Source organism: Schistocerca nitens, chromosome 4 (assembly GCF_023898315.1).
Source record: "Schistocerca nitens isolate TAMUIC-IGC-003100 chromosome 4, iqSchNite1.1, whole genome shotgun sequence".
NCBI lineage: Eukaryota > Metazoa > Arthropoda > Insecta > Orthoptera > Acrididae > Schistocerca > Schistocerca nitens.
The window spans coordinates 263,121,787-263,147,783 of record NC_064617.1 but is presented as its reverse complement, the minus strand read 5'-3'; the positions used below and the strand labels follow the sequence as shown (position 1 = coordinate 263,147,783).

Below are 25,997 nucleotides of genomic sequence, written 5' to 3'. Positions count from 1 at the left end.
AACTTAGAACTACCTAAACCTAACTAACCTAAGGATATCACACACATCCAGGCCCAAGGCAGGATTCGAACCTGCGACCGTAGCGGTCACGTGGTTCCAGACTGAAGTGCCTAGAACCGCTTGGCCACACCGGCCGGCAATAATTGTTGTCTCGTGGTTACATGACATCAGTATTTGGGAACTCGAAGTTCATGAATGGCTACAAATGGTCTCCAAGTAGCCAAAATAACCATTCCCAATCAACAATTGTTTCAGTTAGACCAGATGACCCACTCCATTCCATGCAAACACAGCCAACACCGTTATGGAGCCACAATCACTTTGCTCACTGCCTTGTTGACAACCTGTGTCCATAGCTTTGTGGGGTCTGTGCCACACTGAAACCATACAATCAGCTCTTTCCAAATGAAATTGGGAATCATCTGACCAGGCACTGTTTTCCCATCAACTAGGGTCCAACCGATATGGTCACAAGCCCAGCAGAGGCATTGCAGGCCAGGCGATGTTATACTGTTAGTAAAGGTACTCATGCCAACCATCTGTTGCCATAGCCCATTAATGCCAAATTTCGCTGCATTGTCCTAACGAATACATTTATCGTACATCCCACATTGATTTCAGCAGCTATTTCACACAGTGTTGCTTCTCTGTTAGCACTAACAACTATGCAAGTGCCTGTGATATTGGTTGTCAAGTGAAGGCTGTCGGCCACAGCGTTGCCCATGGTGAGAGGTAATGCCAGAAATTTTTTACTCTCAGCAAACTCTTGACACTGTGGATCTTGGAAACCTGAGTTCCCTAATGTGTTGCAAAATGGAATGTCCCATGCCTCTAGCTCCAACTACCATTTCATGTTCAGTGTGTGTTGACGCCCCTTGTGTGGCCATAACCATATCAGAAACCTTTACACATGAATCACCTGAGAACAAATGACAGCTCCACCAATGCAATGCTCTTGTGTACACAACAGTATCACCATCTGTATACATGCACATCAGTATACCTTGACTTTTGCCAACTTATTGTAATGGAAACATAAAATTACTGGTAAAGTGAATCTAATCAACATTTTATGTCTTTTGGGTCCCTCCATCAGTATGTAACAGCCAACGCCTTGTTGTGACATACTATTACTAAGTTCACTCAGTTCTTAGCTATAGGTTTCATTTCTGGGGATAAAATGCACATAAGATGAACACAATTTTCAAACTACAGTAAAAGGAAAAGTAGTAATCGGGCTCATTGTAAAGAAATATTTTTAAAAATAAGACTTCCTTACTGTGACAAGTGATCTAGTCTATCAATCTGGTATGCACATCAGGGAAAACATTAATCAGTTAGCTAAAAATAGTTCTATGTATGATTATGGAACAAGAGGCAGATTGAATTAACATTTCAAAAGGAAAAGCAAACAAAAAATTCAAAACAACATTTTCTTCAGATTTGAACTGTATAATAATCTGCCCAAGGAGAAGAAAGATATAACTAAAACAGATTTATTTAAAAAGTCAGTCGAAATGTAGGTCTTAAATATTGCACATTACAATATTAAATATTATTTAGAGAACTCTGAGTAAATGCCTGAACAAATCCTTTTCTGCAATTCAAATGCTTTTCTGCAATTCAAATGCTTTCAGTCACAGGTAACATAAAAATTTAAAAGCTGGTACACTTCCCTTACTTTCATTGCATAATCTCATACTGTATCATTCCTTGAGATAAGTCTCCAAGTCAAACAGTTTTCAGAGTCTAAAAGAGTGTAATGCACATTATTTGTGACGTGAATTCACAAACATTCAGTGGAAGTTTGTTCAAGGAATTGGACATACTAACTACTGCTTCTCAGTATATTTATTCCTCAACAAAATTTGTTGGAAATAACACATCCCTTTTTTAAACAATGGGAAGTATAAGATGAACTGACAGCAATGTGGAAAGGATGGAGTGCACCTAGAGGAGATGTTGAGCTGCAGACAGGCACAATGAAACAGAAAGCTAGAAATATCAACACTATAGGAAAGGAAAAGATAGATTGCTACTTACCACAAAGCAGACACATCAAGTTGCATACAGGCACAATTAAAAGACACATGTGCAAAGCTTTTGGCCATAGCCTTCATCAGCAGCTCAGGCCTGAATGCATTTGACCTGAACTGCCAGAATTGGCAGTTGTGTGAGTTTCTCTTTTGCTGATGAAGGCTATGGCCGAAAGCTTTGTGTAAGTGTCTTTTAATTGTGCCTGTCTGGAACTTAGTGAGTCTTCTTTACAGTAAGTAGTGATCTATCTTTACTTACACTGTTGATATTCCTACCTGGAGTTTCAACTGTTTGAAAGCTAGAAATATTTCAGACAAAATTCTTCTTCAGAAGTAGAAAACTCTCACCCAATCATGCTCACACACTTACATGAATGTCTGTGGGTTTTTTAGTTCTGAAGAAGAGCTTTGTCCAAAAGCAGAAATAATTTTAGTTTTCTTCCTCTTCTTTCCCCCCACCTCCCACTGTGCCTGTCTGCAATGCAACATTCCTTTATGTGGTGAGCAGCAGTGTATCCTTTCCATCTTCGATATACCCCTTTCTCCAACAAACAGCTCAGTTTACAAAATCAAAACTACGCACCAGAACAATCTACACAAAGACTATTGTGGTATTTTGTATTAATGTAAGTAAAAAAATCTGATATGTTCCATACTCACAAGGACCTCCTCAACAGAGACAGATCCATGGGACAAAGAATTCATCTACACTATTCTACAACACACCACTCATTATGAGGGGATGTTCTCTTAAGATTTCCAGACAGGCAGAAGGGAAGACATGCAGATTTACTAGAGGTGTGGCAGCAAGTTCATGATCTCTACCTCATCTGTGAGAGCAAGTGGTGTATGCAATGATTAATTTTGAGATAGGCAATGAACAGTGGATAACTATTTGCCATCTTATCACTTAGTTGTTCTTAGTATGTATAAACATAAGAGCACTGGAAACTAGGGATAAACCAAATGAAGTAGTGTGTTGGTTCAAACACTGGCCTCTGATTCAGAAACATGGAGACTAACATTTCCTAAATAACTTCAGACAAATGCTTTGGCTAACACCAGTACTTTCCTAGCTGAGCATGTGTGTATATCTCTGTAATTATATGATGTATATTGTTCCTTACACATGTACTTCCTAACAAATTTTATCAGTGTTTCATTACCAGACAGTTGACACTCTTGTATAAGCAGGTGACTAACTGATATTAACAGCAGTGGATGTTAGCTGCATCTCATGACAGACTGCAATATTATAGTATAAGCCAGGCTGTCCCAACATTGCCCTATCAGGCAAGGCACCTCTTCTAGGAGGTGCAGATAGTGTATGCTACCCACCAAACAGCCCTATTGCATATTTTCTGTGCCAGTGCAAGCTGCTTGGCCACCCACGCCTGCTTGCCTACAGTTAGTGCAGTAGGATTGCATACACTATGGCCTGACAGCAAGAACTACCCACACATCACCGTTGTCTGTGACCATGTCCACCCATCTGCCACGAAAGTGTGTGGGAGCTGAAATAGCCTATAGCTGGAGTCACAAATGATGGTGGCGAGTTTTGGCTTGTTCTACACATATATGGCACATATTCTCCAACAACCGATGAGGGTTCAGTAGTGTTCTGTGCGCTCTGATGTGAACCTCACAGCCAATGCAAGCATTAATTGTGATCACAGCAAGTAATTTAGTGAATATTTCATTTGTTGTGAGTTGTCTCTCTGGTAATGGCTGTATGTGACAAATTTTACACAAGCAAGCGAGATACATAATTTGCTTTCTTCAAGCACAAAGTACATGTATGGGTGTACTGCAACTGTTGCTTGGAACTGGCAATGAATCTGTGCCACAACCTGTGCAAACGGCCCAACATTCATGAATCGGACTGTAGTGTAAGTAAATTAAAGGACATTATTGCATTTCAAAGAAAACAATGCCAATAGTACACACTCATTTAAATCAATTTTGTTCTTTTATTTCAATGGAAACTAATTTCACTTTATTTTTACTGAAGCGTTACATATCTTTGCAAGTTGTCACAAGTTCTGATCTTTGAAGTAACTCTATAGGGTGACTTACAGCATTGACAACCAGACCATACTAATTCAAAATGGTTTGAAAATCTGCTGAAAAGGAAACAAGTGGATTGACATTCATCACAACTTTATGGAAAGTCGCTTAGATGCTAAGAGCCACATGTGGCTGTATTGCGTAATACTGACACCACAACAATTTCAAATCAGTATTTTTTATTATATCTGTTCATTAATAGAACTTTATAGGTAATGAATGTAGTCGTTGCACACAGTGAATAGAACATAAGGTTCTTGCAATACACTCTGTACATCTTACGACGACTTCTGTTTTTGTGTAAAAAGCAAGTGTTTATCTTGCTTTTTCCAGTTGCTGTATTTAAGTCACACAATGAACCTCCACTTTTTATTATTTATGAAAATGATTGTGATTATTTAAACTGAATGGTGCATAATGATAGAGTGTGTTCTAATTTCAATACTTCCACATGACAGTGATTAAAGGCACATAAAATCAAAAGAAACATTGCATTTGTAATAAAAATAAAGGCAAAACAAATGTAAAACATACATAACAAAGATTAAACCTTAGGTATATGTCAGATTTATGAGTAAAAGTGATCAGTAAGTAAAAATGGGCGAACCAGCCACTTTGCAGCACAATGAAACTTCCACCTAACACCTTGCCAAGTATTCTGGATAGGAGGAATATATAATTTCCTCTCAGAAGATTCAAATATGAAACATTTTAATTTCAGTACAATCTGATACATAACCGTCCTCTTAAAGACACCAGAACAGCTGAACAGCTGTGCAAGTTAGAACATCGCTTTCGGGACTCATGTAGGCACACTAGACGTGGATTGAATCTGGCCAGCGGATTTATGATTAAGGTCAGTTTGCTGGCCTGCCTGGATGTGGCTTTTAGGTAATTTCCCATGTCCAGCTTGGTGAATACCCATGTCACACCTCAGTTACAGGATTCACTAACATTTTGAACACATTCTCATACTTTCACATGGCTAACGCTAGACAAAAGCAGATGAGGTACCACAGTTTCCATCTCATGGAAGGAAAGGGCAGCAACAGGAAAGTTATCCGATCATCCTATTCGACTGATATGCCAAATCAAAATTTAACAGGTTGACCCAATGTAGATACGGGATAAAGTCTGAAGAAAAAGAATAATAATTTCCGAGATTGTAGAAAGTGGCTTCCAGTCAGGACATAAATGATAATCTATAGGACTGAGAACAAAGCTGACTGGGCCCAACTCTATAAGCCATCAGCCAGCCAGAAGAGCGCTCTACAGAGATGCCATGCATGCATACGCGAGTGGAAGCCTCTGCAGGTGCTGACATCTTGCGACTTCTGAGGCACGCCATACAGCTGCTCGCCCAGATTGTGGGTAAGGACTCTTACACAGGTCACCACACTACCTGTTCCACAACCTCCTGCATCTTACTCCAGCGGTTCATCCGAGAAAGACCAAGACCCACACAAACTTGATGCAGGCATGCCAAACGTTGGTGCAGATTCGTTGTCATCCACTGACCCTGAGTTCACAGTCAACATTTCATACTCTAATAGCCATCTGATCACTCAAAATTAACTAAATAATCTTGTGAGGGATCTGAGATTGTCAAGCAGTGGCACAGAATTGTTGGCCTTTAGACTTAAGCAGTTGAGAGCTCTTGCTGAAGATGTTAAGAGGTATCTCTTTTTCAAACATGTCGAGAGACTCTGGAAGATTATTTTTCACCAAAAAGTGATCTAGTATATAGTAAAAATGTAACTGGTCTTATGAGTAAATTCGACATAGAACATAATCCCGATGACAGATGACTGTTCACAGACACATCAAAACCAAGTCTGAAAGCTGTGTTAGTGAACAATGGAAATGTGTTGCTATCAATTCCAATCAGTTATGCAGTACGCTGGAAGCAGACATATTCCAACATGGAAAAACTGTTGAGTGCTATAAATTATAGTGAATGCAATTGGAACATCTGTAGCGACTTCAAAGTTCTAGCCATACTTCTTGGCCTGTAGCTCAACTACACAAAATATTGCTATATTCTGGGCGAGTGTGATAGCCGAGATAAGGCTTCCCTTTACGTAAAAAAAGACTGGCTACTTCATAAATCTTTGGAACCAGAAATAGAGAAGGTTCAACAAGTTCCTCTGGTAGATTCTAACAGGTTTTTACTTCCTCCTTTACATATTAAACAAGGTTTAATCAAGTACTTTGTTAAGGGTATGAGCCAAGACAGAGACAAAATCATATACATCCTGAGTAAAATTCCATGAATTACTAAAAGTAAAATCAGGGAGGTAATATTTGAGTCACTTTATCCAATCGGCATAAATTTCGATACTTAGTAATAAACGTATTTAACAATTTCTGTTGTATGTATAAACTTGAAATTTTTTCTGCATGTTTCTTAGTTACCTATTTTTGTTATTAAAAAAACATCATAAAAATAACTTATTTCAAAATTTTGTTATAAATAAAAAACTCTTGGATAAGGGACATTTTGGAATCAAAATATGGAGCAGAGACATTTTGAAAATAAAAAGTTTTCATAAGAGACAGTTTGAAAAAGAAAATAGGGGAAAAATTATAAACAATGTTTGTTTAGTCATCATCATCTTGGGCAGTTTCCAGCCACTGGCTGGGTCTGTCGGGAACACAAGCCTCTCCATTGTGTTCTGTCTTTCCACCATTCCCCCTCTTCCACCTTCGTCCAGTTCTCTCCTCTTCTCGTCACACATTCCTTCACTCCCTTCACCCATCTATCTCTTGGTCTTCCTCTGGGCCTCTTCCCCTCCAGTTGCAGATCAAACATCCTCTTTGGAATTCTTCCCTCATCCATTCTCTTCATGTGTCCATACCACTGCAGTCTTGATTTTTTCTATCCTGTCCTGTACTGGTTCCTCCTTTAGTCTTTCCCTCACATACACATTTCGCAATCTGTCTCGTCTTGTTACACTCAACCTGCTCCTCTGGAACTTCATTTCACTAGCCTGTATTCTACTTTTGTCGCTTCTGTGCATTACCCATGTCTCACTTCCGTATGCCAATATGGGGACAAAGCAGGTTCGGTATATAATTCCCTTGGATTTCTGTGGCACCTCCTTGCTCCAAATAAGCCCCCTAATGCATTTGTAGAACTGCCCTGCTTTTCTGCACCTTTCATTTATTTCCATTGCGTTTCCCCCCTTACTTTCAATCATGCTTCCCAGGTACTTGAAGTTCTCTACCACTTGTAGTTTTTCCCCTCCACAAGTTATATCCACATTTGGCCTATTCTTCTTCCTTGTTGTGACAATTATTTCACTTTTCTTTGCAGAGAAATGCCAAATGTTTGTATAGTAAATGTATATAATTTAATTTTTGTGGAAACAGCTTCTGTAGGTATTTTTAAAACAACTGAAATAATTTCTGGTTAAGCTAGGGAAACAGATAGAAACATACATTTAGCAGAAAATTATTAAAAAATAACATTACATTAAACCTACACACATTACAGAAAACATAATTTTAAAAGTGCCTTAAGGGTAGTCATTTAATTATTTAAATCTGGATTTGTTCTATTAACTGCTGTGAAGTAATTAAAAGCCGTTTTCATCGTCCATGTGTCCACCGGCATTTTCGCCACCATATTGTTTTTCAGTTCTATTCTGTACTGGATTGAATATAATATTTTTTGTAAAAGGCCAGGTCTTCATTTTGAGCCCAGTGTTCCGCAAAGTGAAGAGTCAGAAGCTTGTTGACATCTTTCACTTTCAGCTCTTTTACTGTTAATCAAGGTAGCACTAATGGTAGTTCAAAGTTTTGAACTTTAAATCCAGGTTTGAGTACTTTTTTTCACCTTTCCGAGATTGGTGTTATACCAAGGTTCTCCTACAACAAGTACTTCACAGGTTGGCACATTGCCTAGTGTTATAATAAATCTTTTAGCACTTGAAAATTTATAGTACCAATTTCCAGGCTTCTTTTCGTAATTTTCACTTACATTCTTCCAGTCAAAAATATTACAGCTCTCAGTCATATTGAAAACAGTTCCACATTCCTTAAATATTTCAATGTATTTCTCAGGCTTAATAATAGTGTCATAATTTTGAATTTCCTTCTCAATTCTGCCAAATACACACTCAAGCAGCACATGCAAATAACCTGGTACAGGGAATACTAAAACAATGTCTTTAATATTTGGCAGTGCTTCATTTACCAACCAATATTGAAGCATAATCATCAATGAACTGTTCCAGTTTTGTCCTCCACAACCATCCGCAATTGCCTTACAGTGGTCACTCCTTCCAAGCAAGTATTTTTTAGCCTATGAAAAATTGCTGATGCAATTTCATTCGAACCTTTTTTTGAAGTCCAATTCTGTCCAGTGATACATAAAAAAACGGTCTTTTGTCTGCTTATCTTTAGATGTACCTTGGCAGATAGTAAAGTTAAATAAATAGAACTGTCGACTATAGTAAGCTGCCTGGTCAGGGATTTTGGGCAAAACTAAATTCTTTTGGCAAAGGAAGGGTGATTTCGTTTTTTTTTTTTCAGTAAATTAAATAATGCTTCTGCACTCTTTTTGTGGAGATTGAAATCAGATTCAACCGATTTGCCCCCGCTGTCTAATTTCAACTGAAACTGGATGTATTTGGAGCACCTGTCCACAGCAGGAGAGCCAAAGCTTAAGTTACAATCTTTGACAAATATTTCATAAAAATATGAATATGGAACTTGAAGATAACTTTCTGCTCTTGAATTTTAAGCCTTGTGAAACTTACTCATTGAAAGATAGCTCGAAAAATACTGTCTTGTAATTCTGGTGTTTCTGCAATAATGTTTTTCAAGTGGGCAGAGGCTCTCTATAAGTGACTTTACAGAATGCCTTTTAACCTCAAACAGCTTAGACTTATGGTCTCCTCCTCTATTCTCTACAGCTAGATTTATGGAGTGGAAATGTATCTTACACTCTCGTTGAGCTCTTTTCTCACTAACACCAAGTAAGCCACAAAAGGGTTTCTTACATACTCAAACCAAAGAAGTGTTTCCAGATTTGGTATGTGGGATCAGTAGTGATTCCAATTTTCAGTGATTTGTTTCTATTCATCTTCATTAGTTCTCCTTCGTTTAGGTGTTTCACTCACAGTATATTTAAGTATATAGTTAATGATATGAATATAATAGAGGGAAACATTCCACGTGGGAAAAATATATCTAAAAAAAAAAAGATGATGTGATTTACCAAACGAAAGCGCTGGCACGTCGATAGACACACAAACAAACACAAACATACACACAAAATTCAAGCTTTCGCAACAAACTGTTGCCTCATCAGGAAAGAGGGAAGGAGAGGGAAAGACGAAAGGATGTGGCTTTTAAGGGAGAGGGTAAGGAGTCATTCCAATCCCAGGAGCGGAAAGACCTACCTTAGGGGGAAAAAAGGGACAGGTATACACTCGCGCACACACACACACACACACACACACACACACACACACACACACACACACACATATCCATCCGTACATATACAGGGCTATTACAAATGATTGAAGCAATTTCATAAATTCACTGTAGCTCCATTCATTGACATATGGTCACGACACACTACAGATACGTAGAAAAAGTCATGAAGTTTTGTTCGGCTGAAGCCGCACTTCAGGTTTCTGCCGCCAGAGCGCTCGAGATCGCAGTGAGACAAAATGGCGACAGGAGCCGAGAAAGCGTATGTCGTGCTTGAAATGCAATCACGTCAGTCAGTCATAACAGTGCAACGAAACTTCAGGACGAAGTTCAACAAAGATTCACCAACTGCTAACTCCATTCAGCGATGGTATGCGCAGTTTAAAACTTCTGGCTGCCTCTGTAAGGGGAAATCAACGGGTCGGCCTGCAGTGAGCGAAGAAACGGTTGAATGCGTGCGGGCAAGTTTCACGCGTAGCCCGCGGAAGTCGACGAATAAAGCAAGCAGGGAGCTAAACGTACCACAGCCAACGGTTTGGAAAATCTTACAGAAAAGGCTAAAGCAGAAGCCTTACCGTTTACAATTGCTACAAGCCCTGACACCCGATGACAAAGTCAAACACTTTGAATTTTCGGCGCGGTTGCAACAGCTCATGGAAGAGGATCCGTTCAGTGCGAAACTTGTTTTCAGTGATGAAGCAACATTTTTTCTTAATGGTGAAGTGAACAGACACAATGTGCGAATCTGGGCAGTAGAGAATCCTCACACATTCGTGCAGCAAATTCGCAATTCACCAAAAGTTAACGTGTTTTGTGCAATCTCATGGTTTAAAGTTTACGGCCCCTTTTTCTTCTGCGAAAAAAACGTTACAGGACACGTGTATCTGGACATGCTGGAAAATTGGCTCATGCCACAACTGGAGACCGACAGCGCCAATTTCATCTTTCAACAGGATGGTGCTCCACCGCACTTCCATCATGATGTTCGGCATTTCTTAAACAGGAGATTGGAAAGCCGATGGATCGGTCGTTGTGGAGATCATGATCAGCAATTCATATCATGGCCTCCACGCTCCCCGACTTAACCCATGCGATTTCTTTCTGTGGGGTTATGTGAAAGATTCAGTGTTTAAACCTCCTCTACCAAGAAACGTGCCAGAACTGCGAGCTCGCATCAACGATGCTTTCGAACTCATTGATGGGGACATGCTGTGCCGAGTGTGGGAGGAACTTGATTATCGGCTTGATGTCAGCCGAATCACTAAAGGGGCACATATCGAACATTTGTGAATGCCTAAAAAAACTTTTTGAGTTTTTGTATGTGTGTGCAAAGCATCGTGAAAATATCTCAAATAATAAAGTTATTGTAGAGCTGTGAAATCGCTTCAATCATTTGTAATAACCCTGTACAGACACAAGCAGACCAGACATATGTAAAGGCAAAAAGCTTTTTGCCTTTACATATGTCTGCTTGTGTCTGTATATGTGCGGATGGATATGTGTGTGTGTGCGAGTGTATACCTGTCCCTTTTTTTCCCCCTAAGGTAGGTCTTTCCGCTCTCGGGATTGGAATGACTCCTTACCCTCTCCCTTAAAACCCACATCCTTTCGTCTTTCCCTCTCCCTCCCCCTTTCCTGATGAAGCAACCGTGGGTTGCCAAAGCTTAAATTTTGTGTGTGTGTTTGTGTTTGTTAGTGTCTCTACCAACATACCAATGTTTTCGTTTGGTAAGTTACATCATCTTTGTTTTTAGATATATAAGCATATAGTTATCCTGATCAATTTTATACTTAGAAGAATAAAAGCCTCCATGAAACTTATGAACATCTTGCATTGTAAGCTGATTACACTTAAAAACTTGATCAGAATGAAGGCACTGTGGTAGTCTTGCAAGTCTTTGATGTGTAGAGTTTCCACCTCTCTATTGTTTTTTCCATTTATCTGGATCCTTTATACGTTTCCTTCCTTTGTTCTTCTGGCGTGGAGTTATCTTCGGTCCCTCCATAACCTGTTGTTCAGTAGTTTTAGGTTGTAGTTCCTCCATTGGTTAACCACAAAGTTTATCAACCTAGGCCTTCAACACTGCTTGTATAGTACACTTTTAAAACAAGAAGCTTACTTTAAATGCAGAACAACACTTAAAATCAGCCTAATTTCAATTATTGATAAGGATTTTAACAATAGCAAAAATGCCATGGTAAACACATAAAACAGGCACCAACTTCACAATAAACAAAAAACATAACCTGTCGTGAACAGTAAATGAAACTTAGCTTCGGCTGACCACCAGTTCTACCACAACATGTTTCACTGGAAAAATACCCTACACAATGATTTTAAATTAAAATGGTTGGTAGTTGCACTGTGTGTAAGAGTCACTTTTGAAAGAAAAAAAAATGACACACTGCTCAGAAAAAGGCAAAGGATACAGGTTGTTTTGTTACAAAAATTAATGGTAGATGAGTCGGCCATGTTGGATTGGATAAGGGACTTGGATTGGATAAGGGACATTCTCAAACTAAACAGGCATATTTCAGGATTTTATTATTAAATTGCAGTGATTTAAAGGATGTTTTGAAGGAAAACCATAGTTTAATAAGACGTAAAAAAAATTGATGAATGCTACGGTAACAATAACTCAATTTCCACGAAAATTGGATAAAGGACGTTTTGGAAATGAGCGACTCATTTATTGGACCCTAAACTCAAGAACTCCTCACTGATCCTGAATTTGATATACATTACAAGATAAGGAGAAGATTGCATGGTATTATTTCCAAAATGTGGTCACAAATTTCTTGGGAAACTTTCGGGCTCAGAACTATAAGGACTTAGTGGAGTACCTTATATCATTGTACCAAGCAATGGGGTGCCATGTGTGTCTAAGAATACACGTGTTACACTCACACATAGACTTCTCCCCAGAAAAGTGTGGAGCAGTCAGCTACAAACAAGGGGAACAGTTCCAAGTGATATCTACGATGGAAAAACAAGATCAGGGTCATTGGAGCCAGTCTATGCTTGCTTGTCATTGTTCTACAATTGCTAGTGGTGTTCCAGACCCACAATACAAACTAAAGGCAAAAAGGTGCCATTTGTAATATCCAGATAAGTTACATTTTTATCACTTCCATTGTGTACACTCCTGTTTATTTTTCATTAACACAAGATAAAACACCCTTTACCACAACCTTAACTCGAACCAAACCAGCATTTTTATTGTCATTTTCATATTCAGCACCCTCAATTTCATAAGATAATTCACATTTTGTTTCCAAAGCATGAAAAAAGTTAAATTTTGTTGTCCAGTATTATCTGGCGGAAGCTTTTGAGAAAGTCTTTTAGATACTAGATCTGCATGAAGTCCATTATACTGCTCAGAATTCTGTGCTAGTTTACACAATGATGACTATGACAACAATAAGCAGTCAGTTTTAAGTATAAAAATGGTTAACACATTTTGGCAACAATCATTTACCCTAGTTAAGTCAGTGTTCGAGGTAAAAGTCTACATGTCACACATGCATCCCTGTCACATAATTATCATTCTCTTATTTCTTTGTTTTTCAGGATACATCAGACCTTCCGTACTATAAACCAGAATTCTAACAATACCACAGTAGCATACTATACAGAAATAAATAAACTGTTCAGCCATACGGCACTGAAACCAACATTTTTATGAAATTTGAGTTAACAGCCTGAACACACTTGTGTAATTTTTCCCAAACTGGGCAACTGTAATTATCATGTCAAACTAATAAAGTTACTGTCACTGCTAAAATGTCGTATTCTGTTGCAATGTAGTTTACTCTCAGAACATTTTGTCAAGAAAATACATTCAAAAAGCTTTCAATAAAGACTGAAACACATAATTAACCTCAGAAAATGGAGAAATGACAAACACAAGACACAGAAAGCTGCTGCCGAGGCTGTGTGTGAGGTGTGCTTGCATGTGTGAATGAAAGTGAATGAATGAATAAATGTGTGTGTGTGTGTGTGTGTGTGTGTGTGTGTGTGTGTGTTTTTCTCTTTCTTTTTCTGATGAGGACTGTGGCCAAAAGCTAATGTGTAAATGTCTTTTAACTGTGACTGTCTGCAACTTAATATGTCATCTTTATGGTAAGCAGCAGTACATCTTTTCCTTACATTATTCATTAAATGTTTCTTTAGAGAAAATGCTGCATCCCCTAAGAAAACATATAGCACTTGATTGTAGATCCTGGCTAACACTCTTCTTTAGGTGTTTTTAGTCTTCCATTTTCTACTGCATGTCAGAAGAGGCACTCATCAAAAACATCTGTGTTGCTCTCTTTGTTGTAGGAGCCTGCATTCATCATAACGAATCTATAATTTGCATCAGTGATGGCTACCAACCCAATAAAGAACAGGATTTGTAGCAACAACACATCAAACCAGATTTTTTTTAATGCTGATGTGTTTTCCCATTAATATTCCCAAGACAGATAGGGTAACGTCACTTGTTCCAAAAACATTGTGGTTTTTTTTAATCATTTTATATTGGCTCAGGAATGCAGTTTGTTAACAATGTTGACTATATAGCTTTACAAACTTCTACAAGGGTTGTGGAAGAGCCCTTTCTGAAGCTGTGAAAGAAAAAGAGAATTCGCAGAACTGTTGAAATCCGTTGCAGAACATGTTTTATAGTGTCTATGATATATTCAATATAGGTAACATCCTATAATAGCAAAGGTTGACATTTCAATTCTTCATACAAATGCGAAAGTCTACAGGAAAATAACTTTTCAAACAAACAATATTAGTTTCGCTACTTTGTCGCAGACAATGTTTCTTCAGTATTGGATGTTTGGATATGTAAGATATACAAGTTTGCCATTAAAAATGTCTTTCAGTTGTCCATAATGAATATACTGTGCTGACTCGGCAGACGTGCTAATGGCAGAATAATATGTCTACTTCCACAAACTGTTCATGACTGAGCTGCAGGCTACTTGCATGTGTTGCACACACGCAATTTGCTCAGCACAACTGCATTCAAATAGAATACTTCAACTTTTATTTTCTCTACACTGCAGTGAGATATGGCTTTCATTCCAGTTTTAAAAACAATTTCGATATGTTTGCTGTATCTAGTATGCAACAATCACTTACTATGAACAAAACTTAAAGTAGCCTGTGACCATATTTTGCACTGTAGCCCAACAAATTTTTACATTATGTTACTGAGGAATTAAATATCACAAAACAATGTCCAATATAAAAAAATAGACACTTCGGCATCAGGCTGTGACGTGAAACTATATCAAAAAAAGCAATTTTGTATAGCAATTAGTATCCTCTGAATCAAAGAGACACATTATATAGTGAAGACAATGTGCAAAATGAAAAGAAACTTTTTTTTTAATTTTTTAAAGGGAAAGGAGAATCTCTACCAAAAAACTAACTCCAGGTATTGGCACAGCTTTGCTTCATTAACATACAGTATCTGTGTCAATGCCTGCGCCTGCACCTACAGATGCCGGCATGCACCCTGTGGCCGGTTTTCTGGTCGGCATTTCCAGCGACAATCATGGCAAATCCTGGGGTTTAGGTTGGTGCTCGGCATCTATTACAGTCTTGGCTCCTACCACCACAATTGTGTCAGTGTTCAGTTGTCTTCCCTGCCATTGGGATTCACCTCATTCTTACACGACACTGGTGCTGATGTTCAGGAGGGTTGGGAGTGGTGGAGGGGGAGGGGGGGGGGGGCATGTGGTGTCATCAATCACTGACATTTCACAACACCAGCAGTCAACCACCTCAAAGACGCTGCACATCCACAAAGCATCACTGTGCGGCCAATCTGGATTATGCTTGAACCACACTTCCTGGCATTGCGAGGTGCCATCACCATGCAACATTTATGAAATACAGCCACAAGGAACAAGCACACAAATTCCATCTGGAGTTGAGTTCGAGTTCTACTTCTGCTTCTGCTATACAGTGTGTTAAGTTGTGTCCATGGACAAGTGTTTGTAGTAGCTGCATTTAGAACTCTAAGAGTATGAGATCTAAAGGCTAGCCATATCACACAGCTCAGAATCTTTGGTTGGTTCTTTGTATGCTTGACAATGAAGAGTCAAATCCATATAAATATTTCCATATGTATTTACTGCTGTCACATCAGTGGAGAGCTATAAAAGGTATGTGTCTCTGTCCACCCATGTGTACAAAAGGAGAACACAACACAAAGAATGCTGAGAAACAGTTATTACTGGAAAAAAGCTGATTAGTTAAGTTTCAAAATTAATGAATAATTAACATAAGAAAACAGAAAAATGTAAAACACGTACCGAGAATGTCCATACACACTTTATAGGTTATCTTAAAACGATGCTCATCAGTCATGTGTTCAAGCATAAATTTATATAGTGTCATGCGCTTTTCTGCATTATCTTCACCAGATAAATCGAAAACCTCAGCTTCTTTCTGCGTCTGTGTTGTTCTCATAAACATATCTTCTGTCTTTAAGCATTGAAAAAGGATAAAATTATGTGTCAGCTGTCTGCTATTCTTTAATTTAATCAACAAAAACACCAAATGCAATATTTTTCTCTAAAGTAGTGAACATGCAAAAGTAACAGAGTATATATGAGATGTTCTAATAACAATTATTCGCTGCTTTCACAGGTTCGAATCTTGATATAGAGGGACATTTCAAAACATGACACAGAATAGAGAAATATGCATCACGGAAATTAAACTACTACTTTTGCAATGGAAAAAGTCATCAACATTTATTAAAATAAAGATAAAGTTTGGCATATGTCTCAATAAAATTAGTGACTCAATAATAATAACAAAAATGTAATATCTTATTAATAATTTCAAGTGCAGTAGGGTCTCGTATGTAGTATTTTGAAAAAAAGAAAGTATGATCATTCTAATCAATGATTTCAGATTAGTAGTTTGTGTAGCATATGTTTCAGAAACTAAAAAGACACATTATATCTGTACAACGATGTTGAAAACTGTCAGCTGTGCTCACTGACTTCTCAAAAAGTATCCTTACATCTGCTTTTATCATAAGATAAATACTTAAAAAATAATACTGGAGGAAATTAGCAGCACAAAATTCATGAGAGAACTAAACTGATCAAAGTTAGTATTTTTTTCGTAAGTGAAGAGTCATCATGCTAATATACAAAGTAACAAAATATACTTTTTAGGTTATTGAGAATAAACTTTATTCAACTAGCAAGAATGTAATTTTTTGTGCACCTCAGGTAGGTATTCCATCATACTTTTGAGGTGTGTCTTCTTCTCTGAATACAATCGTTTTCACCAGTAACCTCACTGAATGTGATAGAGTTGAAATCTTCACTTCACCGTCTATTCTCATCATTTCCCATCCCTTTATTTTGCCAAATGTCTTTTTTATCTGAATTACTCTAGGCGTGGTGGTTTTAATCCACGAGGCAGAACTTATATTAACCTCAGTTGTGTTAATAATCACTTCACCTGCTTGCTGAAAATCCATAAAATACTGCCTTTCACCTGGACGACTTTAAAAGATTGCTTATTGCAAGCTGTTGCTATAATTTTCACTACATCAGTAACAAAATGCATCCCCATCTTTAGCCACATTTTCTTTTAGTTACCAGTTTTTCTGTTACTTCCCTTTGCTGAATTGTTCATATCTTTTTCACTATCTATTTTACCGCCAATGAAGACACACAAGAGATATGTTACAAAATGGCAGGAGCAAGCAGAACGGTATATTCTCTAAGTTGAGTACAGCTAGCTTGTACAACACATTCTGCACTGACCCCACTTAGCATGAACAAGTCATAGGAGTTACCTCTCGTGCCATCTACTGGCCTTTGTAGCACCTACATCAGCAAACACTGGAGGCAGCCCTTTTAAAATGTGAAAGCCCTGTTCACATACCACCTAATTAAGCACAAAGCACAATTTATGCAAAAGTGGCTCTTAGCCCCTTTAGCATGATAACTCTTCAATCATCAGCATAGTAAATTAACTCATCAGTAAATACATACCTCACATTTATTGTAATAATAGAGCCCAGCAACAAAATTTTGGTAAAGTATGTTCTTGTTCTTCACTAACAATGATTCGGTGATGAAATAAATTATGGAATCAACAATAGTTTTGTCCTTATCACAAAGCATACTGAAAATGTTGAAATAAAAGCTGCCCCTCAGCTTCAAATAATCTTGCTGCAAGAGCTGAATCAACTGCACAAGAGCAGTTTCCCTCACTTTTTCTCTAGGATCTTTCAAACACACACAAATATCCGGGATTAAAGGCTCAACCATTGAAGTATACCTAAGAAAAGAAAAAAAAAAAAACACTGTTGTGGAAAACAAATTGACTATTAATAAAGTTTATTCAGAATTACTCACAAGGGCTACAATTTGCAGGCTGCTAGTGTAAGTGTATCAATTCAAATAAACAGTTAGAGTTATTTCTCATATTTTCACCATTATGAAGCAAAAAGAACTTACAGAATTAAATATTGCATGATTACTGGAAACTTAAAAGGGAGAGATCACTTTTAACTTTTAAAATAACACAGCTTTCAAAATGATTCTTCCTGTTCATCTGTTGCACCTCTAAGAATGACATAGAATGAAAGCATATAATTAATACATCATTTTATGTTTCAAGAATATGTTGGTTATGAGAAGTAGTGGAAGGGCTTCCACTGTGATGAGCTGTATACTAGATGAAGGAGAGGCAATAACTTAGCAGTAGGTTACTGAGCACTGTTTAAATGTAATATTTAGTTAGCAGAGATTCGCAGAAATTCTGTGACACTTACAAGACAATGGATGGCATTAGTTTTTTATATTAATGTCTGATAGATTCAATCTACATTCCAAGGTATGATGTCAAGTCACCACTGAAAGAGTGAGTCACATTTTACACAAACAGTTAACTATGAGACAACTTAATGTAAGCAAGATGTGATATTTATTGAGTGCTGGCCATAAGTGATGAGGAGGAGAAACCATACGCAAATGGGAAGGAGAAACCTCACCAATGTTAGGGCCATTATAAACAAAATCCAGCATATGTTTTTTGCCCATTTGTTACCGTGAATGAGAGGTAGATAGTAATATAATAATAGTTGCGGGAGAGGAAAGTGACTGACCAGTGCTCCATTTCCGTCGATTTCTTGTTACTGGCGATATTTTTGTGCCTTTGGCTACCTTTCTCTGCCACAGGAAAATTTTTTTGGGACATTTCTGCGCCACCCACGAATTTTTTTGCGGCACGCACGATCTTTTTTGCGGCACGCGCGATCTCTTTTGCAGCACACGCGATCTCTTTTGCAGCACACGCGATCTTTTTTTCGCCACTCGCTATCTCTATTTTTGAGCAACATGTGTTCTTTTCCCCTGATCTGGACATACTTGCTTGGTCTGGTCAACTTTTTCCGTATTTTTCTTATTTAGTGGTCTTCAACATTACCAACACAATTTCTTTCTTTCTCGTCCTTCCCTCCGTGTTTTATTCCTTCTTATGATTACTATTTTAACTTTAGTTATTTAATTTCCCTACCCACCAGTTACCACTATGTACCCTAATCCTGTACCACATTATTTACATTCATTCCGGAAACATGCATTCACCGTAGCCAAACTGCAATCCCACATACTTTTCCTCCGGTTCTGCTTAACCTTTGGAATCTCCCCTAAAGGACTTACCTTAAAAGTTCCCATCTCTGGGTGCAATTCCTCCTTCCACCAGTCTCTCCTGGACTTCCAGAACCTTCAATCCTTAGCTCTTACCCAACTTGTCCTGAATCTCACACTACTTCATGTAACCACCACTCCCATCAGCTCCTATCTCTCTTTAAAGTCCTCCACCTCTCAAACCCTTGCTTGGAGAACACACTCAGGAACATCATCCTAGAAGCCAGCTGCAAACTTGAGTTCCATGCCACACACCACCTGAAAAAACTATCCACAGTTCTAGTGCAACACCTAAGAAGTGGGGTTCCTCTCCCTATCCCTCACAAACACCAACCACAACAGAACCTTCAACAAACCCCCCCTAATAGCCAACAAACCTAGCCTAGCCACCCTACTCAATCTCCCCATCCCAGCACATACCCCACACAGACCAAATCTCAACTATAACCACAGTCAAATGCCACATATCACCAGTCCCAATTCAGTTCTAAACCTCTCATCCAGATCCCTCTCTCCTCCAGAGACATCTGTTCTATCAAAAGGCTTAACCTTTAGCTCCACACCTAAATTCAACCACACTGCCCTGGTTAAAGATCTCCTCTCATTCACCCGGAACCTCAACTGGAAATATCACTTCACTACCCAAACACAGCCCCCAAATACTAGACCCAGTGTTGAACCCTGTCTAGAACAGTTCCGACCGCCTTCTCAAAGGGATCCTCCTCCACTCCCCCAAAACCATCCCTTGAAGACATTTCAGGAATTCCTCACATCCAGTGTTGCCTCCCAGTCCTTCTTGAAGAACATCCCAACAACCCCCAACATCACCCCAGCTGAATCCCATGTCATTAAGGAGCTGAAAATAGACCGCTCTATTGTCATCCTCCTGGCAGATAAAGGCTCTACAACTGTCGTACTTGACCATGTGGAGTATGTGGCAGAAGGACTGCATCAATTCTCCGACACCTCAACCTACAAAGCTGTTACCCAGGATCCCATTCCCTCCATCCAGACTGAGCTGCAGAAAATCCTAAAAATCCAAGGTCCCTCACAAGGCCTCACAACGGCTTCCATAGACTTACTCACTCCACCTGAGCCACATACCCCTACCTTCTACCTATTACCCAAAATCCACAAAGGGAACCATCCTGGCCGTCCCATTGTAGCAGGCTTCAAAGCCCCAACAGAACGTATCTCCGTTCTGGTAGACCAACACCTCCAACCTATCACCCGCAGACTCCCATCCTACATCAAAGACACAAAGCACTACCTAGAACGCCTCAAATCCATTCCCACTCCTCTCCCACCTGAAACCTTTCTTGTCACCATAGATGCTACATCCATTTACACAAACATCCCACATACCCATGGTCTCTCTGCCCTTGAGCACTACCTCTCCCAACGCCCACCCGAAGATCTTCCAAAAACCTCGTTCCTTATCACACTTACCAACTTCATCCTCACCCATAATTACTTCACTTTTGAAGGCCAGACCTACAAACAAATCAGGGGAACGGCCATGGGAACCAGGATGGCTCCATCCTATGCCAACCTCTTCATGGGCCGCATGGAGGAGGCTTTCCTGAAGACCCAACAGCTGCTTCCCCTGGCCTGGTATAGGTTTATAGATGACATCTTTGTGGTCTGGACTCATGGTGAAGAAACACTCCTTAATTTCCTCCATAACCTCAACTCCTTTTCGAATCTGAATTTCACCTGGTCCTTCTCCAAAACCCAAACCACCTTCCTGGATGTTGACCTTCATCTTGTTGAAGCTCACATCAACACCTCTGTCCATATCAAACCCACAAACAAACAACAGTACCTTCACTTTGATAGCTACCATCCATTCCACATCAAAAGCTCCCTTCCCTACAGCCTAGGTATTCGTGGCAAACGTATCTGCTCCAGTGACGAATCCCTCAACAATTACACCAAACCTGAGCAGTCTTTCCTCTCCCGCTACTATCCTGCAGACCTTGCCCACAAACAGATGTCCCGAGCAATACATTCCTCCCCGTACAACAACAATGTTCCTACCCCCAGACCACACAGAAGCATCCCCCTTGTCACCCAATATTATCCTGGCCTCGAAAACATCAACAAATTACTCCGCCAGGGATATGACTTTCTCAAGTCAACCCCTGAAATGAGATCATCCCTTGACAAAATTCTCCCCACACCACCCAGAGTGGCCTTTCATTGCCCCCCTAACCTCCGTAACATCCTTGTTAAACCCTACAATATTCCCAGACTACCTTCTCTATCCAGCGTTTCCTAACCCTGTAACCAACCCCGCTGCAAAACCTGCCCCATGCATCCCCCCCACAACCACCTACTCCAGCCCCGCTACTGGTAAAACATACACAATTCAAGGCAGGGCCACGTGTGAAACTACACATGTCATTTATCAACTGACATGCCTGCACTGCACAGCCTTTTACATCGGTATGACAACAACTAAACTGGCTGAGCGCATGAACGGACACAGATGAACTGTCGGCCTAGGAGATGTCCAATACCCAGTAGCGGAACATGCCCTCCAGCATAATTCTAGGGACCTACGAACCTGCTACACCGTATGTGCCATTTGGCTTCTCCCACCCAACACCAGTCCCTCTGAACTGCGGAGAAGGGAACTTGCACTCCAACGCATCCTTTCATCCCGCCATCCCCCTGGACTGAACCTACGTTAAACAACCTCACTCCCATTTACTCTTCAGTCTTCTCCTCTTTCCCTTTCCTCTTTAGCCATTCACGCATCTTTTCATCCTACATAGTTGTGTTTATCTTTATACTATATACCTCTTTACTTCTGTGTGCATCCTCTTTGGTTTTAAGCTGGCACAGTACTTACAGTAGAATATCTTTGGCTTCCCTCCGACAACCATGCCTCCATCCTTGCTACCCTCCCTGTTTTCCTTTCCCTGTTGCTTCATAACCTGGGTTGTGAGTAACTGGATCTACTTTCCCTTCTTCCCTTTCTTTCCCCTCTCTCCTCCCTGATGAAGGAATATTTGTTCCGAAAGCTAGGAACGTAAATTTTCGGTTCTGTTTTTTGTGTATCTATCGGCTGTACTGAGCTGAGGTGAGTACTGGATAGCCCCTCTATCTCTTTGTTAGTATTTGCTTCAAATATTGTAAAGAAACAAATAAATTAAAACAGACCAGAAGGTATTTGTTCCTTGTCGACAGAGCGCTCAAACTGCAATCTGCAACACTTCAAAAAAATCTTAAATGGATTCTAAAGGAAGTACCCCTCACTTAGTCGTTTATTACAAGTCAATTACACAACTTTTTTAGCTGTGGCTCTGTGGTATCATCTGTGCTCTCATTATAGCTCCATACATCAGCTTAACAGGTATTCAAATTATTCTATGCATTTTCTCTGGCTTTGTGTATACATCAAAATAACAGCAGTTTCAGTAGCCACCTCCTGACATCCCTGGCCCGATATCTCGCTCTTCCGCTGTCAGGTTTAGTAATTTATCACCATTACACACTGACTATTTTTCAGAACATCTTGTTTATATCATTGTTTATGCGATGGCCCTTTGCATTTATAAATTTGAAATTTTATGAACTTTCCCACGTGTCACCTATATACTAAAACTGTCACTATGGCCAAGAATATAACACTGCTTCCTATTGCTGTAGAATTCCTAGGTCCGAATCCCACAGTTGGAATCCCTCCGTGTGACTGTGATTTTCTGTTGGGGAATGGACCACAAGAGATCTATTGGGCTAAATGAGGTAAAATGAGGTGTACACACACACACACACACACACACACACACACACACACACACACACACACACACACACACCAGTTCATTTTGGTAATATGCTATTTATGCTGGGTCTGCAATGATATCTCTTCAGAATCAGAAATACACAGATATTTGCTAAAATATACTGTACAAACAAACAATTAATGAGATAATAACCAAGCAAGACGTAAAAAAGAAACTTCTGTGTTGTTAAACATAGACGCATTCTAGTAAATCCAACAAAGACAAAAAAATAAACAGTATGTTTAAAGTTAAAGCAGTCTATCCAGCTTACAAAAGCAAGAATTCCAAGATATAACAGAAGAGACAAAACTGGTGAAACTAAAATGGTTATCTCATTCTGTTCTGTTTGCATTCTTTTCTGTTATTTGCATCTTTCTGTAACTGGTCTCCAGCCAAGTTCTACATCCACCTCACTCCTTGAGTCTTGTTTCTAAATTAGTTACGACTGGCTCTTTGCACAATATCTTTTTTAAGCATATCTTTAATTATTTTTGAATTTGAACCTTGATTTAAGTCGCCATGACTTTATTCTTGTAATGATACTCCCCCTCCCTCTAGCTATCTATCTACGTATCTATCTGTCTTTATCCATAACCAAACAGTAAGTGGCTTTTTCTTCCCTCTCCTAGCTCTGACTCCTTTGTGAGTCTTTTAGCATTTTTCCTTCTTTTGTGTGGGCTTATCAACAACTCTATGTCTGCTCGTAACTATTAACAATCTTGTAAATATCTGTTGTAGTACTTTTTTCCATAACACATCACTAATGCTGTCACTGTCTGATACCTGGTATTGCTCCACATCATAGGTGTAGTGCAGGGGAAATTGTTATTCTACAGATATATAATGTCTCAGCAATGGACTTTGTTGCTGAGCAATATTTGCTAAGACCTAGTTAATATCTTCCATAAGTTTAACAGCTTCATCTGACAGCTAAGTCTACAATGTTACATGGTTACATGGTTGGCTAATGCATCTGTAGAGTTGTACATGCTAGTAGTAAATTCTTTGCTAATATTCATTAGTATTGTCTTTACCTGTAAATTTGTTCAATAAAGTTGTCAATATAATTTTTGTGCTTTAAATCATTTTGTGTGTTAAGAATTTTGTCTGGATATTTGTGAATGTGTATGTAAAAATCTAATTCTTCTAAGTAGTTCATTATTGGGTCCTTTGGTGCTATGTTCAGGATCTGTAAATTCATTTTTGATCTGTTTGCATGGGCTTGAAGATTGTGGGTGGGTTTGTGTCACTGTTTCTGGTATTCTCTCGCTGCCTGATTTTGAAATTTCTCTGTGTTTAGTCTATATAGAATTTTTCACGGTCACTATAATTAATTTTATATACACTTGGGTATATGTGCAATGGAATTTTGGTTTATACTGAGTAGATATTTGTTCTCTGCCTGTGTACAGTGCTGTATGCAAATCTTACTGTAGTTTGCCTTAGTAAGGTGTTATGTTTGTTTGATGCATTTCATATATACATTTGTGGTTTTTATGTTATTTTCTGTTTTGTTGGTACCTCTCTTGTTAATTTTATGTCACTATGTTTGTTGTGTTTCTCATAGGTTTGGTTGACAATGTTGGGACTGAAGTTGTTCTGTTGTGCTATGTATTTGAGGATATCCAATTCCTTCTGTTTTGTAAATTACCTCAATCAGTCTGTTTAGCATCATTTAAAAGTATGCATTTTTGTGTGTTTTAGGATGACAAGAATCTGTTGTAATGATGTTATCTGATGTCTGTTGTGAATGTTTTTTATTGTCTGGTCCAGGAACCTTTATTGCTGTCTAGTTCCATTGTGAAGTTCATGTAGTGATGAAGTTCATTTAATGTTTTATGTATTTGTAGATTACCTGTGTCAGAATCGTCTACTGGTAGCTGGGTGTCATCTACATTACATTAATTATGTATAATTTTCTTTTCAAGTATGTTTGTGGGATTAAAAACTTTTGTTCTAACATGTTTAAATATATGACCTGTTGCTTTCGCTAACCTACTCCTCATGGCTACTCCATCCTTTCATATGTATAATGAATTATCGAATACAAAGTAATTCTGATTTAGTACTAGTGTCAGCAATTCAGTGTTCTGTATTCCTGTCATGGGCAATTCTCCATATCGTAGCAGGTTGTTTTCTATAGCATTAATTGTTTCTTGTACTGGAATATTGTTGTAGAGATTGGTGATGTCAAAGGACATGAATTTTCAATTCTTTGGGGTTATGTTGTTTGCTAATGTTCTTGAGTTTCTTCACTGTGAGTCATTTTTGATATGTATAGTATTTTGTGGGCAGGATGTTCAGCTTTCTACGAATAAGGTAGGATGGGCTATCTATAATAGAGTTAATTACTGGGCATATTGGGAATTGTGCTTCTGGATCCTTGGTTGGCCATATAGTTTAGATGTCCTTGGGTTAGATATTATGTTTCTTCTTCTTCTTCTTCTTCTTCTTTTTGTCCTCCCTCCCTCCTCCACCCCAACCTTCAAATTCAGTGAGAATTGTATTGCAGCTTTTCACCACTTTTTTGACCTGTGTGGCATATTTGTTGATACATTTTCTATTAATTTCAGTGATGATGTTTGCTGTCAAAAAAATCATATATCTCACTATGATTTATTACAACCAAATTATTTCCTTTAGCTGCTTTATTTGCTACTGTACAGACTGCAATGAGTTTTTGGTTTACCCTATTAGGGGTACAGTGATCTAGTTTTGCCTGTTATTTGTATTTATCATTGTAGGTTAATATTTTTTTCTATATTGTGTGATGCTTGTACTGTTGTTTCATTTTGTCATCTAGTAGTTCATTTTGCTGTGCTGATTACGAATTTGGTTGCAGGTATGAAATTTTTCAACATAAAATACATAATAATTCCAAAGAATGGAAAATTCATGTCCTTTGACATCATCAATCTCTACAACAATACTTCAGTATAAGAATCAAGTAATATTATAAAAAACAGCTTGC

At 38.7% G+C, this 25,997-nt stretch overlaps 1 protein-coding gene across 1 annotated transcript in view; it reads right to left on the bottom strand.

The window, feature by feature from the left end:
* Nucleotides 1-25,997, bottom strand: part of LOC126253530 (condensin-2 complex subunit D3-like) — a 161,618-nt gene that overhangs the window by 10,105 nt on the left and 125,516 nt on the right. Inside the window, exons 8-9 of the mRNA XM_049954913.1 lie at nt 17,571-17,859; nt 15,864-16,035 (exon numbers count right to left, since the gene is read on the bottom strand). Coding sequence (XP_049810870.1) covers nt 15,864-16,035; nt 17,571-17,859 — 461 coding nt within the window. The remainder of the gene's footprint in view (nt 1-15,863; nt 16,036-17,570; nt 17,860-25,997) is intronic.